This window comes from Embiotoca jacksoni, unplaced genomic scaffold (genome assembly GCF_022577435.1).
Source record: "Embiotoca jacksoni isolate LCO1_2020_lvr unplaced genomic scaffold, fEmbJac1.0.p SCAF_12, whole genome shotgun sequence".
NCBI classification, from domain to species: Eukaryota; Metazoa; Chordata; class Actinopteri; family Embiotocidae; genus Embiotoca; species Embiotoca jacksoni.
Window position 1 is genome coordinate 16,184,490 of NW_027185252.1, and position 15,192 is coordinate 16,199,681.

Below are 15,192 nucleotides of genomic sequence, written 5' to 3' on the forward strand. Positions count from 1 at the left end.
GTATTGTCTATTAAATGTCAGCTTTGAGACATTGTGTGGTATTTTTTTCATGTTTCACTTTCACATCAGAATGAAGAATTTGGTAAAAGACACAATCTTAATGAGCATGTAGATTTGTTAGTACCAGTGCGGTAACAGTGGGAAAGTTCTTGGCCATCTCCCGGAGAAGTGTCCCTGTTCTGGTGTCCCACAGTTCCAGGGGTTTGTCTCTGAACACCACCACCAGGTATTGTCTAAGGATGGAAAACACAAACACACATACAGTCACAAAACATACAGCGTACAGTTCACCAGTGTAAGGAATCTTGTGGTGATGCATGCAGGTTATTTTGTGTTCACATGTAAGTAAATAGGTTTGATGAATGATATTAACTCCCCACAACAATTTAAACACAACAAAGTTAGGTTTTTGCAACAATCCTAGATTTGCATTTAAATCTCTCTGCCTTTGATGCACCACTGTTTACTGTGAGAAATAAATAAGCAGCATTAACAAGCATGTTAATCAGCCCAACTGATGACATTTTTAAACTTGTGACCAGCAGTTATTCAGTCTGAATCCTCAGATGAACCTGCTAAAAATATTTTGGCCAAAATTCTAGCAGCGTAACAAGCTGCCATGCAATTTCACAAGAGGCATTTTAACTTTCAGCTGCTGTAGAGGAACAACACGGTCCTCAATAGTGCAAAAACACTGCAGCACTGGGCAGCTGCTCTGTGAGCTTCAGCATATGGAAGCAGGTTTCTCCATGACTGCAGCCGTCAGGCCTTTGTTATTATGAGATCATGATCAGTGGGTAAACAGATAACAAATAAAAACAGGGAAAAAACAGCATTAATTATATATTTTTTTCACCTCCGTGATATGGCGTGTAAAGTGTAGTAGCAATTCAGTTCCACATCATAGATTAATTATTCAAGTTAGAAAACTACCAACCTTTTGAAGCCAGACAAAGCAACTTTGGCTGAAAAACTGTTACTGTGGTGACAAGTGGCATTTATGGAATGATATCATGTTAAACATGTTTTAACAGTATCTCAGACAGACACTGACACAGTAAAGACAGTTTCCTGACTACTTAAACAGCAAAAACTTTAGCAAACATTAGCCATCACATGCTAATGGTCATACAAGAAAAAGTAATCCTAGAGCAGCAAAACCTGTGAGTGTATTGAACTGGGCAAGAGTGCATTTTATCCCCTATAAGCAAGATGAATTCATAACTGTCCAAACATTAAATTCTGTTTGGTAAAAAGGAGGACTAGGATATCTCATCAGTTTAGATGCAGTCAAATGTGGGTTTATTCCTCCTCATTGTGAAGCTCTGTAAGTAGTAGAGCAGCAACAGTTTGTATTTAGTTTGAAATTTCACAAACTCTGGTACCTGTGTCCTGTGTACTAACCCTCCTCCAGAGCAGCCTACTCGTTCCACTTTAGAGGAGGGAACACTTGTTGCCATTGGCAGTAAAGTAAAGATGCAAGTGTCTTTAGTCACCTAATGTAGGCTGAATAATCAGAGATGGCACCTTCCAGTAAAATGTATTGTACACCGAATGTTATTCGTCATGTCGCCACATGGCTAGACAAAATACGGTGTCCTTGAGAAGGAAGCAGAATTTATTGTCATTGAAAGCAACTGAGTAAACAGAATAAATCTGCCCTCTGATATCCTTGTTTATTGTTTCACTTCTCAAAAAACTGTTGACTATAAATGCATGCTCTTTTATTTTCCTGAATAGAACAGTGATGTTAAAAGATGCAGCACTGACAAACACTTCAACAGAAAATCAAAGGTCCAAAACACTGCACAACATGAATATATGTACGTTTTTGGGGACAATAACAAATAAATAGCTTAATTAATGACACATCTGTGTCTTTTGACAGATTGCCATTAAAATTACATCTATTATGAGAACACTTCAAGAGCACTTCAACCTTAGAAATTCCTGAATTACATGATTAGAAACTAAAGGGAACAGAAAGATCCAGAGATGACATGGCTCCAGGCAGGTAAGAAGAAGGAGGGGGGTGTTGTGTACGTATCTCAGGTGAAACAATAGAAACTGTGCAGTGCTGTTTGGTTTTGTTGGTGGTGGGGAGAGCTTGCAACTTACTTAAGATGAGACACTTTAATCATCTCAATGGGAGGCTCGTCGTTTCCTCGCTCGCCCCTGAATGCAAAGCATCTGCCTAGAAACACCACAGACACACATGGGGAGAGAAAGTATGAGTGTGAGGGAGAGGAGGTGATGATGCGAGACAGAAGACGGCATCTTTCCTTCTACCTGTGAAAAGACTGATTCATCTCATTTCACTTTAGTGCCGCCGCACCCTGGTTTCATCTCTTTTGCCGGGGAACGGGGGGAGAAAACTGCCGACAACATCATCTCACCACCTGCTCTAATACCTGGTTTTCATTTGCAACTTTCCACCCACAAAAGTCAACATTATGCAGAGCATCAAGGTGCCCCTTTAAACAAAACAAGAATGCCCTTCAGGTGTATCGAATCATATTTGCCTGCAGACGTACTGATCTGATTTGGCGAGGGACACTTTAGTAAGGTGGCCTGTTTAAAATGTATGAGTGACAAAGCTGCCTGTGGCGGTTTCGAGAGGGGAGGGTGACCGACACGATTGTGTTGATGACAACAACTGGTGCATACCTGGTGTGAACCAGAGGCGAGGGAAGCATATGGTGCAGGAAAAACTCTGGAGACCTGTGGTGCACCAGAGGCTGATGAACTGCTTTCCATCATTTCCTCAATCATACACAGTAGGAGGAGTCACATGTCCTGATTACAGATGGGTAATTATGGTTCCTCACTCTTTAGATAAGCCTATAGGCTACATTCACATGTGTCGAGAGTACATTCACAAAAACACACACATCTTAAGGTCCTGACTTCGGTACATGGTGCTGCAAATACTGTACAGCAATATAAACACGAAAGGGTGAAATTCATTCTTCTCACTAACATGATAATGTCAGAACTTCCTGCTCTTCACTGACTCTGGATGATTAATTGAAATGACACCTCAAAGTGATGAGCCGCTGACACCTGCCGTGACAGGTAATGTGTAATTATCATCTGTACACATCATAAATATTTATGAAGTACACGAGTTCACTACTTCGTCTCAGCACCATCGTCCCCGAGTTACTGCACCTTACTAAAACTCATCTTTTCATAGATAAGGAAGTGTCTGTTCAGAGGAGCTGCTATTGTTGCTGCAGAAACCAGCCATCACCACAACTGAGTGAAGCTTGCGAGGGAGATGAGTTCTCATTATAGAGTCTCAGATCTTATCAGAAAATGCTACATCTGTAAATGGCAGAAGTTGCCTTCCTTAGTGGATTAGTCTTATGGTGAGGTAGAAACATTTAAAAGTGTAAAACATATTTTTGTGCTGTGACGTGAAGACTTGTTTGTGCAAAAATATGCTAAATTTCTGTGAATAAATATAATAAATACACATACACTCAAGAAACAGAAACAAAAATGTGCTTATCTGCTGACAGTCTTAGTGGATCTAGCCCAGAATATGCGGGTGTGGCAGCAATTTCAAAGACAGATAATATAATTTTTCTTTTAAACATCTAACACTAAACATTTAATGGAATATATTTGAAGAACAAATCTGTAACTCAAAAGGGTAGGCTTAATGTTTTTCATACTTTGAAACAGATTCCCTGGGTAAAAAGCCTTCTCATTAGATGCTTGTTAAATTGTATAATGTCCAGGATTTTACTTCTATGTGTAGCCTAAGTTGTACCCTGCAAATAAGACATCTTGGGAGTTGATGAAAGGTGAATTTTTCAGCTTTGACAGGATTTAGCGAGCTGTTTCCCCACCTGCCTCCCTTGTCATCTCGGGTGTTATTGTAGGCTAAACACGTCCCACCGCTATTGTATCTCTACTGAGCGCACAGATTAAATTGATATTGATCTTTTCTGTCTAACTTGTGAGACAGCACAACAGAGCGCATTCCCCAAAATGTCGCGACTCAAACTGCACGTGTGCAGGCATCAAAGACGTGAGCCAGGACAGCGAGGTCTAACAGCCTGTCTGCACTTCCAGCAGCTTCATCTGCAGTCAAGAACACTTTGGAGAATCTCAGTCGCTTGAACTCATGTAAACTTGTAAGAAAAAAAACCAATGAAGTGTCTCTGTGTTGGATGGTGTGAGGCATTGTAACCAAAGCTAATACCATGGACTGTTAACTTTGATGATACTGGTGCTTAATAGAGGGTTATTTAGGGAAGCTCTTACCCTTGCCATTGTTCTAATGAATGAGGGAAAAAGGCTCTTTGACAAAACCATTACACTGACCATATTTTTTTTTTTTATTGTGCCCAGTTTATAAAGTCAAAACATTTAGAAAGTGGATACATGTGACAAAAAAAAAAGAGAACATGTATGAGAAAGTGCTCAACAATAGTATGTATCCAAAACTGCATATGATTTACTCATAATACTGCAATACAAACATATTTTTTTACACTAAAACCTCTAACCATATTTTACTGACCACTCATGACTTTACCTTCAGTTTACTTAGAAATCCTGCTCTCTTTGGCCCAATGACTGAAGCACTAAACACAGTATTGTTATCCCCTGAAGGAGGAAGAAACATACTGGTGTCTGCTCATGCAGTAATTCTATAGATTCTATGCAGGCACTCAAGATAGGATTTTCAGAGCGAGGCATTTCTGTGAGGTACTCTAAAAACGGTTTAGTTTTTACTTTAATTTGGAAAGAGTGTAAGTATCCCCTGGGAGGGGGGGGGGGTGTAACACAAAAGTCTTCCAGAGCCACATAGACAAAGAAACACAACTAAAAGAGAAAGTCAGAGAGTGAGAGAGACTAAAATGTCAATTTTCTTTGTTGTTTAGGCCACAAGAACCCAAAGGAAAAACCTCAAGACTTATGAAGTAATATAGAAGATTGGTACCCTCAGGTACATGTGATTATAAGTGTGTGTGTGTGTGTGTGTGTGTGTGTGTGTGTGTGTGTGTGCGCGTGCCTCTTACCAGTAGGCAGGTCGACATGCTGCAGTTCATTTCGCACAAGGCCCATGTTGTTGGGAGCAGAAGTGGCAAAAGACAGGAAACTTGTAAGACTGACCCATTCAATCCCCCTGTGGAATATACACACACACACACACACACACACACACACACACACACACACACACACACACACACACACACACACACACACGTGGCAACATGAATAAGATTGCTATCTAATACATGCTGCATAGATGTAAAATATTCCTCCACTACATCCTAGCATGCAGTAAGGTAAATGGTACACCTAAAAAACATTTACAAAATCCATCAGGAAGAAATGAACATCGAATGAAGCCAGCAAGTGTGAGATATAAACATTTTTGGGAGGCTGGCCCAACTGAGGGAGCACAAACTCCACTGTAATGAGATGGTAAATAGCCACATGATAAATTAGTCAATTTCCCTGCTAAATGTAAATGAGATGCTAAGTAGTCCGGCTTCCTTTGGCGTGGCTGTGTTGGGGCGAGGGCTGCTGGGCTCATTTCCATAACTGCTCTCCCCACCTTTGAAAACACGCACCTTTAGCCTTAATGTTGTACATCACAGCACTGGGGAAAAAATAGCAGTGCTTTACAAGCGACTAATGTAGGAAGTGAGAAAATCTAAAGGAGGGTTTTACAAGAGAAAGCTTGAATCTGAAGGCACTTCTTTGGTGTAAATATCTGGGAAAGTGGGTTCATGTATGACTGTGTTATTATATTATTTATGTATTTTTTTTTTTACTCTACTTGTAATTACATGGACATTTAAAACACAAGGGAGTTCAAATATACCAAAGCAGTGTGAAACACCAAACATCTAAAGTGTGTTAGTGCCTGCTGGTGTGCTAGCATACGCAGTGGAGTACAAGTTTAAAGCGTATAGTGAGAGATGACAAGCAGATGAAGAGATGGATGTTCAGTGTTATGGTTGTTGAGCGAGAAAGCCGTAGAGACAAATTCACAGACATCAGCAGACAAAAACATTGCCTCATCTCCCACTTTAATCCACACACACGCACAGAGACATTTCAAGTCACTTCTGCTTGTGTTGCATAGCTCATTAAAGTTGGTGGGAGTTTTGCATTTGTGGACCCCAACTTCTCTCATTAAAGAAAGCCTGGCTCTGCTTGAACGGATGGTGTTTGCTCCCAATCAATCTCTTAACAGCATTAATTGATTCAATCTTGTGCTAAATTAATACTGGTGAAATAGTTTTGCAGCTCATTAGAGAATACTAACTAATGAGGCCGAGCCTGCTCTTTGTTGATGTTTGGCTGTTGTGGGGCATTCAGAGAGTTATGCAGCAGACTGACTTAATCCCTTTTCACCGTGGCCCATTGTGACTATACGTAAAGATTATGTTCACGTGTTAATTTTTCTGATACATTTTCTTTTGATTAGTTTGATGCTATAAAAAGGGTATTTGACCTACAGAGTTTATTGGAATTGTACATTGAAGCGCATTGGCCGTGATTAATCGTGTGTCTCATCATTATCTGTTTCACACCACAGAGTGAGTTACTCTGCAATAAAGTGTACCAACTGATAATCTCAGGATTCTGGGGGCCTTTTGCTGTTTGTTTTTTTGTATTTTGGTAAGTCTATGCAAATGTTAAAGCTTGTAAGCTAAGAGCACAACCAAAGTATTTGACATTTTGCAAACTAGCTAGACAACAGGCATTTTCTATACATTTTGTAAATAAGAAAATTATAAGCATACAGCGAGTGTCCACAACAGTCCAAGACAGTCCACATATGCCCGGGAAACATGAAATTCAAAGGGGGTGTGTTCACATTTGGGCCAAGCAGGATGCGTGACCTGGATACTACATCTCACATCTGTAGACTCTGGTTGAAAATGATGTCAACAACAAGATGGCTGCGCTGTTTTTCACGATGCTTTGGCTTCACTTATGTACATTGGGAGGAAGTGGTGACATGTTGTTTATCTTTATATGGAGTCAATGGTGTAGCCAACCTCGCAGACCATAACTAGCCAATACTGAAAAAGCACAGCAGGACAAACGAGTTCAAGACAAGTCAAGAACATCACCACAGTTTGACTTGGATGGACCTGTTTTGACCTGAATATAATGAATAGGCAAAACAATTACTCGATATTAAGTTTACGTTAATGAATAGTGTTCTTGTATAAATTTGCAACAAGGTGGGTGATGCTGAGTCAGGCCAACAAGTGTTCTGACTAATGTGTAGCCAATCACATCTGAAAACAAAATATTTCCAAAACTGTAGGAGACAAAAGCCCAATTCAAATAACTGGCATTTCTCAGCCATCGCTGAGCTAAGACCTCTGCAAAATTATTTGTGTGATCTGTGTGAGTCAAGATCCTGTTAACACCTGGCATTAACATGCAACTCAGGTGAACCGATCACAAGTGGACAGCTCAAAGTTCACACCTGCCATTAGAATGCATCACCACACGTGTCTTGAGTGATCACGACGTGTCCTCATTGTGTCTTTGCATTCACGCCTGTACATGGAGCTGGATCCCTCAGGATTAATGTTAATGCCACGTGTGTACAGGGCCAACGATATTATACTCACAATCACTGTTTTCCAACTGACATCATGTACAACAGGATACACAAATACTTAAAAATGAATAGCATATCCAAGTATGGGGTGTTCACACAAGGTCATTCATACAATGCAGAACGACAGGTGTTGAAACAAACCTCAACAATTTATCTTTTTTAATCACCTCAATCTGTATCAGATAGAAATTCACCTCTGGATACCAAATAGCACTAAATTATTTTGGTGTTCTTGCCATTGATTGCGACAAATGTCTTCACAACCGTTCAAAAGTCTCTTGCTGCTCCTGTTATACATTTTTTCTTTCCTGATTAAAATGCTAAATTATGAACAGACGGAAGAAGCTTCCCAATGTACTTTGCTGCTCTTCCTGAACGATGCCTTTGATGTGTGATTGACAGCCTAATTAATTAGTCTACTTCGACTTGAGGGAAGGGTGAAGTGCTCAGAGTTTAAGGGAACATTACACGATAGTCTGCACGTTTGGCTCGATTTCAACCCTGACAAATAAGTAATGTATTCCAGATGACAACAGCACTTCACCCTGAAATCAATCAACCTTTCTCCCAGCAGCCATGTTGATTTTCCCTGGAAAAACAACGAGGTAACTAATACTGACAAACAATAAAAAAAATTCATGATGGCTCTGCTCTGCTTAGCTATTCCACAAAGGTATACCAGAGCCTCACATTGATGTTATCGGTAACACCCCCATGTTTGACGAGTCAAATGTAAACTGGGCGAGTTACAAATTTTGTTGTTGCCTTTTTCGGAGGTCATAACAGGTGATTTCTTCCAAATTAATCGTGACCTGGCAGAGATAAATTATTTGTCAATGTTAATGCAACACTTTGTTTGCAAGTGTTCCATCAGCAGATATAGGTAGACGTGTAACATTATAAATCTAACGCACTAGCTCCTTCTATCTATCACAAATACATACACAGGTTCAGTGTGGGCCCTGTGATGCAATTTATTAGCTGGTTCTATTTTTCAAGTGCAGCTAAGCTCCCTCTATGTTCACACACACTTCAGGAGACACACTCACTCGTTACTTGAACATAACAAAGGCAGCTCTGCGGTATTCTAATCAGCTTCTTGGTTTTGGTTAGTTCTTTCAAATAAGCTCTGGCTAGACCACATTCAATATGGCACAATTCTTTTTCAGCTATCTTGACCAATGTACATCATACTGTCTACATGATTTGATTTGCACATAATAGAAATTGTGTCCATCTGGGAGTAAGGACTCAAAAAAGCTAAACTAAAATATGGTGAGTTTGATATTTTTACATTCACTTGTTTGTACAGTGTATTATATGGTAGACATACCTTTTAAATATTTACTTTAATCTTTATGTCTGCTTGGATTCTTTTAATTTTGCTCTTGTTTTAATTTCTTTGAGCCAAGATTACCACACTCCACTAAAGCACTCTGATCTGAGAAGATATTCCCCCATAAAGCAAGACAGGGAAATATTACTCTTTAACACTCCAGAGCTGACACGGCACACTGATTATGTGATTGCTAATTGCCTCTGCAAAGTCTAATGAGCCTGAAAACAATCAACAGAAAATCAATCCGCCTCGAGCTGACTGACTGGCCGCTGGGGTTTTTATCTCACGTGTCATTTTACAGATATTCCATCTAAAGGGTGCAGCGAGTGCATGCACTTCTTCAGCAGAGGGGACTGAGCTGCTGACCTGGAAAAGTTGTCTACAGAAATCTTACCTGACTTCACAGGAGTGAACACTGAGTTCTTTGTGGAGTAGCCCACTGGTCAGGTTGTAGACCAGTACAGACCCATTGCTGGTGCCTGAGAAGAGGAGAGAGACAGAAATAAGACATATTAGAGAGACTGACGGAGAAAGACGCGAGGTCATGACCCACAAAGTTACTTATCTTAGCAGCATCTAGCCTGCAGCAGGATCAGAGACGATGTGTCAGTGTGACACCCCTGTGTGTTCCCTGTCACTGCAGTGGGTGTGGATGGAGGCAGCACATCAAACCCTGTGTCATTCAGGTCTCACCCTGAGAACATTGCACCGTTTCATTTGCTGCTGGGAACAAGCACAACAGCTTCATCCATCCCCAAACTCCACCTGATTAAATACCGCAGGTGACAGGTGACATGTGACACTCTCAGAAACTCTGAGGAGGTTTGACAAAGTGATGTTCGTTTTTTGTCACATTTGTTCACAAAATCAAACCAAAATGTACTTAAAAGAAATGTTTGATGTTTAACTTATGCAGGAAAAGTTCCACAATTTAAAAAGTTAAAAATATCTTAGAACTTTGTTATAGCATATCCAAGTTAATGTGGTGCTTTTTTTTTTTATCAATAAAATGGTTCAAGTTCAGCGTCAAAACAAGTTCATACTAAGATACTTGACTGTGTAATTATGATGACTTTTATGGGTTTGCATCTTGTGATCTGAACAAATTTTAGCTCCTCAACTCCAGAAGAAACAGTAAAAGTCCCTTTTTGCTTTGTTAGCTGATTATTTAATGTGGATTGTTATCATGTGTGTTGTTCAATTACTTTGTTTATATTTCTGAAAAATATGCAATAAAAGTCCTTATTTGCACTTTCAGCTTACCACAGAAAGTTGATATCCTGCTTACTCTATGGAATTTTCCATCGACCTGTTACATCACTTTTTTAATGGTTTTATCGGTGCCATTGGCTAGTTTTATATTAGTGGGGAAAAACAAGCAGTTGTAAAAAGCACAAAACAATTGAGGTTATAACCCAAGCAAGGAAGCTGAAAGACACAGCAGTTAAAATAAATACTCAATTCAGGAGCAAAACTCCACAGCAGATATTAAAGCAAATCAAAAGTCCATTTTTATGATGTTTGGAAAGGATTTAAAAGGGTTTGGGGGATTTATTTGTATTTCTTAGGTGAAAACGGGCAGGTGCAGAAGCACATTGTTTTTTCATTATCCTGAGAGTGATGGAAGTGCAGTGATGTCCCTCCACAAATACTGTCCAGTCTACAAGGGGCTTCAGCGATAAGACCACGTGCTGATGCAACATCTGGAGGTGGTAATAGACTGTGTCCAGGACATCTGAGGATGTGTTTATGTCTTCCATTCCTGTTCCATGTGTTGCTGATAGATGGCATGTAGTGTGAGACTGGAGATGTTTCAGCAAGAGGTCAGGCAAAGAGGAAGTGGATGGGTGGAGATGAGTACACTTGTCCTCTGCTGCCTAACAGCCAACGTTTGTTTACTTTAATCAGGATGACGAGCCTGGTCTGTAAGAAAATCTGTCTATGTCTGAAGCTCACTAATTAACACTTTGTGTTTGTTTAATCAGTACCAAAGTGTAAAAGCCTAAAGTTTTTGTTTCATGTCAGGAGTATTTCTTGGCTCAGCACAGTGAGTCAAGAGTTTCAGCTGGTTGCCTAGCAAAGTCACTGCTCCTGGCCAAGAAACGTATTAGTGTGCAGAAGATGTTCTGGTACGTGAGCCAGGCTAGCTGTTCTCCCTCGTCCCAGTCTTTATGCCAAGCTGAGATAACCAGGAACTGGCTGCAGCCTCATTTACTGTACAGGCATGAGAGTTTTCATCTAATTCGTGGTGAGAAAGCAAATAAATAAAGATCCTGATATGTCAAACTATTCCTTTATGACTGGCAACTACTATTAACACAGTTGATTTCATGTTTGGAACTGATACATGTCTAACCTTCCACAGTCTCAAGTTCAATAACTTACTAAAGGTGTTGCACACATATCAATAATAGTAATAAAGGACTTAGAAGTATGCAGCAGATTACCTATGTAAGCCGATAATCTTTCCAGTCACATTCCTTTCTTCATCAGTCTTTGCCTCGGCACATTTACTTTTAAATTAAATAATGGATGCTCCATTATAATTATTATGTCTGTGAAAATTACCATTCATTCAGGTCATGGTCAATGTAAGTGTTATTCAAAGGCAACTGGATTTGCTTTAAAGAAAGTTCAGTTGCCTTGGGATTAATACAATGCCAAGTTTCAGCTTTAATTTGAGTGGGTTTACATTAATATTGAAAAAAAACGGAGATATAGCTCTTGTAGCGGATGGCCTCTAAATGTCAATGGTTCGAATGTAATAATACATGTAGTCACCACTATACGCTTATTAAAGAGAAATGAGTCACTTTAATGTTAGTAAATGCACAAAACAACTCCCACATGACACAGAGGTGATCAACAGTTGCAGTTTCGATTGATGTGGAGCAACAAGGTGACCATGCAAGTAAAGCGAATAATGACGCTAAAGCAAAAAAATCTGAAAGCGACATTAAAGGTAGTTGTTCAACGGTTCCATCCTTAAAGGATGCACAGAGGAAAATGATGACCAGAAAATCACTGGCATGTTGAAAAAAAATATCTTTCTGCACAGCAAGACGAGAATGCTCTCCAGCATGTAGGCGTCCATCAACGAGGAACACTTCACGACCTGAACCTCAGAGGACTCACCACAAGATTCAAACCCGTGGTCAGCCTCAACAGCAGAAAGGCCAATTTGAAGTTTGCAAATTCTGGAAACAAACTTCAATTGACTGATGAAACGAAATTAAACTCAAAGTCATGGAAACAGGAAAGTGTAGAGAAAGAAGCAACACCTCATGAGCTACACTAAACTAATTTGTCAGCACTTGTGTTTTGGCCTTACATGCCTTGTTGTGAATCAAACGTGCACACTGTCAATTATTGATGACTCCACTGTTTATAAAATCAATAAGATAAATGCAGGGTTATACAGAACCATTCTGAGCACTCTGACTCAGCCAGATACACATAAACTCAATGGGTGAGAGTTTTTCACTGTAAATTGGAATATCTTCAAATGTCTGTCACCTGATCTCAATCTGATTCAGCTGCATCCCACCAGCTGCAGACCAGACTCAAGGCTGGGTGACCCCACAACAAGCAAGGTCTGGGAACAAATCAGGACGATACAAAAGGTTTGGGGATATCAATCAATCAGTCATTTTATTCTAAGTGCAGAGTCACCATACAACATGGTCCCAGTAAACTTTACAGTTATGAAGAATAGATAGACCAAACATCTGTGGGTTTAAAGACTTTAAGCAGTCACAAAATAATACATTTAATGATTTGGTTTGACTTCAGGTGTATCCGTCCAATTACTTTTGGGCCCTTAAACTGCCGTACATGTTAAAAAGATCTCACACACACTTATGTCAATATTGACATAAGCCTACTCTACTTAGAGATTTGGCACTTTTAAGTAGTATCCATTATTTTATTTTGAATTGAAAGTATAAAATCTGATGAACAAAGTAACTGTCCAAAGACTGTATTGGGACAGATTTCACATCTTACTTCTCCAAACACAAGCCTGGCTTAATGAATTATTTCAGAGCACCAGAAATCCTTCAGGTGATACGAATCCTTTCGCAGCGTCATGTGGTGCATTAAAATGAAATATGATACCAATGGAAAAAAAAAACTAACATGGTTCAACATCCAGTGCAGCTGATGACAGATCTGGACCGTCTGAACCCAACTGAACAGATAAGTGTGAAGAAGCTGAAGATAATGTGTATTGTAAACTGGCGGCTTGGAATAGACTCTTTTGTGAACTGCAAACTTAACTGATATCCCCTTTGACAGACCACTGGAGCTGAGCATGAAAATCCATCGGTCCGATAATTGTTTTGCTTTTTGAGGGACATGCCTCAATAGCTGCCTTCATATCTAAGTGTTTATTTTCAGCACTTTGCAACTGATGGGTTTTATATTTTGCTGCGTTGATACTTTATTTGGCTCTTAATGCAGTTTCATTTTCTGATCCTAAACAATGCAGCAAAGAATAGCTGCCGGGCAAGCACGCCGCCATCAGATGATTAGGGTCAGATGTTACTCTGTCAGTGTTTGTGTACATGCCACTGAAAAGGAAAGCAGTGGGCCAGAGAGCTGTTCTAGGTAGCTGCTTGGCTGCACAGTTTTGGCTACTTTCCCTTTAGAGGCCGGAAAGAGCAAGAAAGACTGACAGAGGAGGAAAGGGTGAGACAGAAATAGAATAAACGGAAATCCCAGCCTTTTGTCTAACTGCAATGAAACTGTGGGTGGCAATTTCAACCCCCAGTGCTTTCACACCATCAGCAGTAGACGTATTTCTTGCTTTATTTGCACCTACTGGAAGGTGCAAATATTCTGTATCGCTCAGCTGTTCCTCCGACTGGTAACGCATCGCTGACACTCAATGAGTCTCCATGAAACATTAGGGTAAAGCCTAATACAGAGTGGAACAGAGGCCAAGAAACTGTGCTGTATCTGCCAAGCACTCGTCCATGGATCACTCTGGATTTACCGATCAGGTGTATTCTCTGGCTCTGGGTAAACAGGAGAGGTGACATATGCCAACACCTGCCAGAACACCTGTCACAGTACCAGCCTCAGCATCATTACTGAGGAAGTGACAACTGCAATTGTAACCCAGAAAAGTATTTGATTTATAAAGCATGACAGTCAGGCCAAGTGCCAGATTTCAGTGCTCCAGATATAATTTCTAAAGTTATTTCAACAGCTACCCGATTAGATTACCTTTTTACATTACTCCTAACTGTGTTAATAAAATAAATTTGCTATGAATTACATATACTACCCTCAAGATACCATATATCTAGAATTACCTGGACATTGCCTCTACTTTTCAACAAAGACGGTGTCCTCCATCTAAATCCCCAATGTCATTATCCAGTCCTTCAAACATACTATTCACAGGGAGAAGAACAAAAGGTACATTTCAATTATGCAGCCAGAGACGGTTTAACTACTTGACTCTGCAAGATGATTATGGGGGCTTGCCAAATATTGTGCATGGAAAACTTAATCGCCCTGTCCTAGTTTTAGATTCGGAACGCCACTGGGAACCAGCTGTGCCGAGTCAACCCCACACCATCTGCAGCAGGATGGGCTTCTGCCGCTCCAGCTCAGAAGTCACATATTAGATCGGAAAAAAAAAGACAAGTCTCTGACTGAAAAATAGATTTGACACAACAGTAATTGCCGTGTTTTGTTGGAAAAGTACTTTCACTTAGAAAAAAAAAGCACACCGAGACAAAACTGCTAATAACAGATGAAGATCAGCAGTGGTTGTCCCTTTAGATCCTTTAGTAGTATTGCGGTCATGAAGTAATAATGAGCAGTGAACTTACGAGATCTCTCACCATTGTGGATGTGAGAGACAAAGAGAGCCTGTGAAGAAGGTTGTAAGATGTGTAGGCTGAAGGTGTTATTATTCACCTGCTTGTCTGAAGGAGGCAGTGTATCTTTGAGATATGATTAATTTCTGTGGGGTACGTCAGAGTGCAGCCTATTTTTCAGCTTGACAACTAAACTAAAGGTTTCCTGCGTTGGGGAGAGAAGAGCAATACACCTGGGTCTTCAATGGAATTTGGTGCAAAAGCATCTGTGCATGTGTGTGTGCAGACATAGACAACGGAAAATCATTACATATGCAATTCTGCTCTTAATTTCCCATTCAAATTGCAACTCTCATAATTTTATGCATCACTACTGTGGTGAGGGGTGGGGGACTTCTGAAGAAAAT

At 40.1% G+C, this 15,192-nt stretch overlaps 1 protein-coding gene across 1 annotated transcript in view; it reads right to left on the bottom strand.

The window, feature by feature from the left end:
* The window catches only part of wdr11 (WD repeat domain 11), a 53,860-nt gene that overhangs the window by 18,961 nt on the left and 19,707 nt on the right, over positions 1–15,192 (bottom strand). Inside the window, exons 11-14 of the mRNA XM_069145106.1 lie at positions 9,349–9,433; positions 5,037–5,143; positions 2,119–2,194; positions 125–233 (exon numbers count right to left, since the gene is read on the bottom strand). Coding sequence (XP_069001207.1) covers positions 125–233; positions 2,119–2,194; positions 5,037–5,143; positions 9,349–9,433 — 377 coding nt within the window. The remainder of the gene's footprint in view (positions 1–124; positions 234–2,118; positions 2,195–5,036; positions 5,144–9,348; positions 9,434–15,192) is intronic.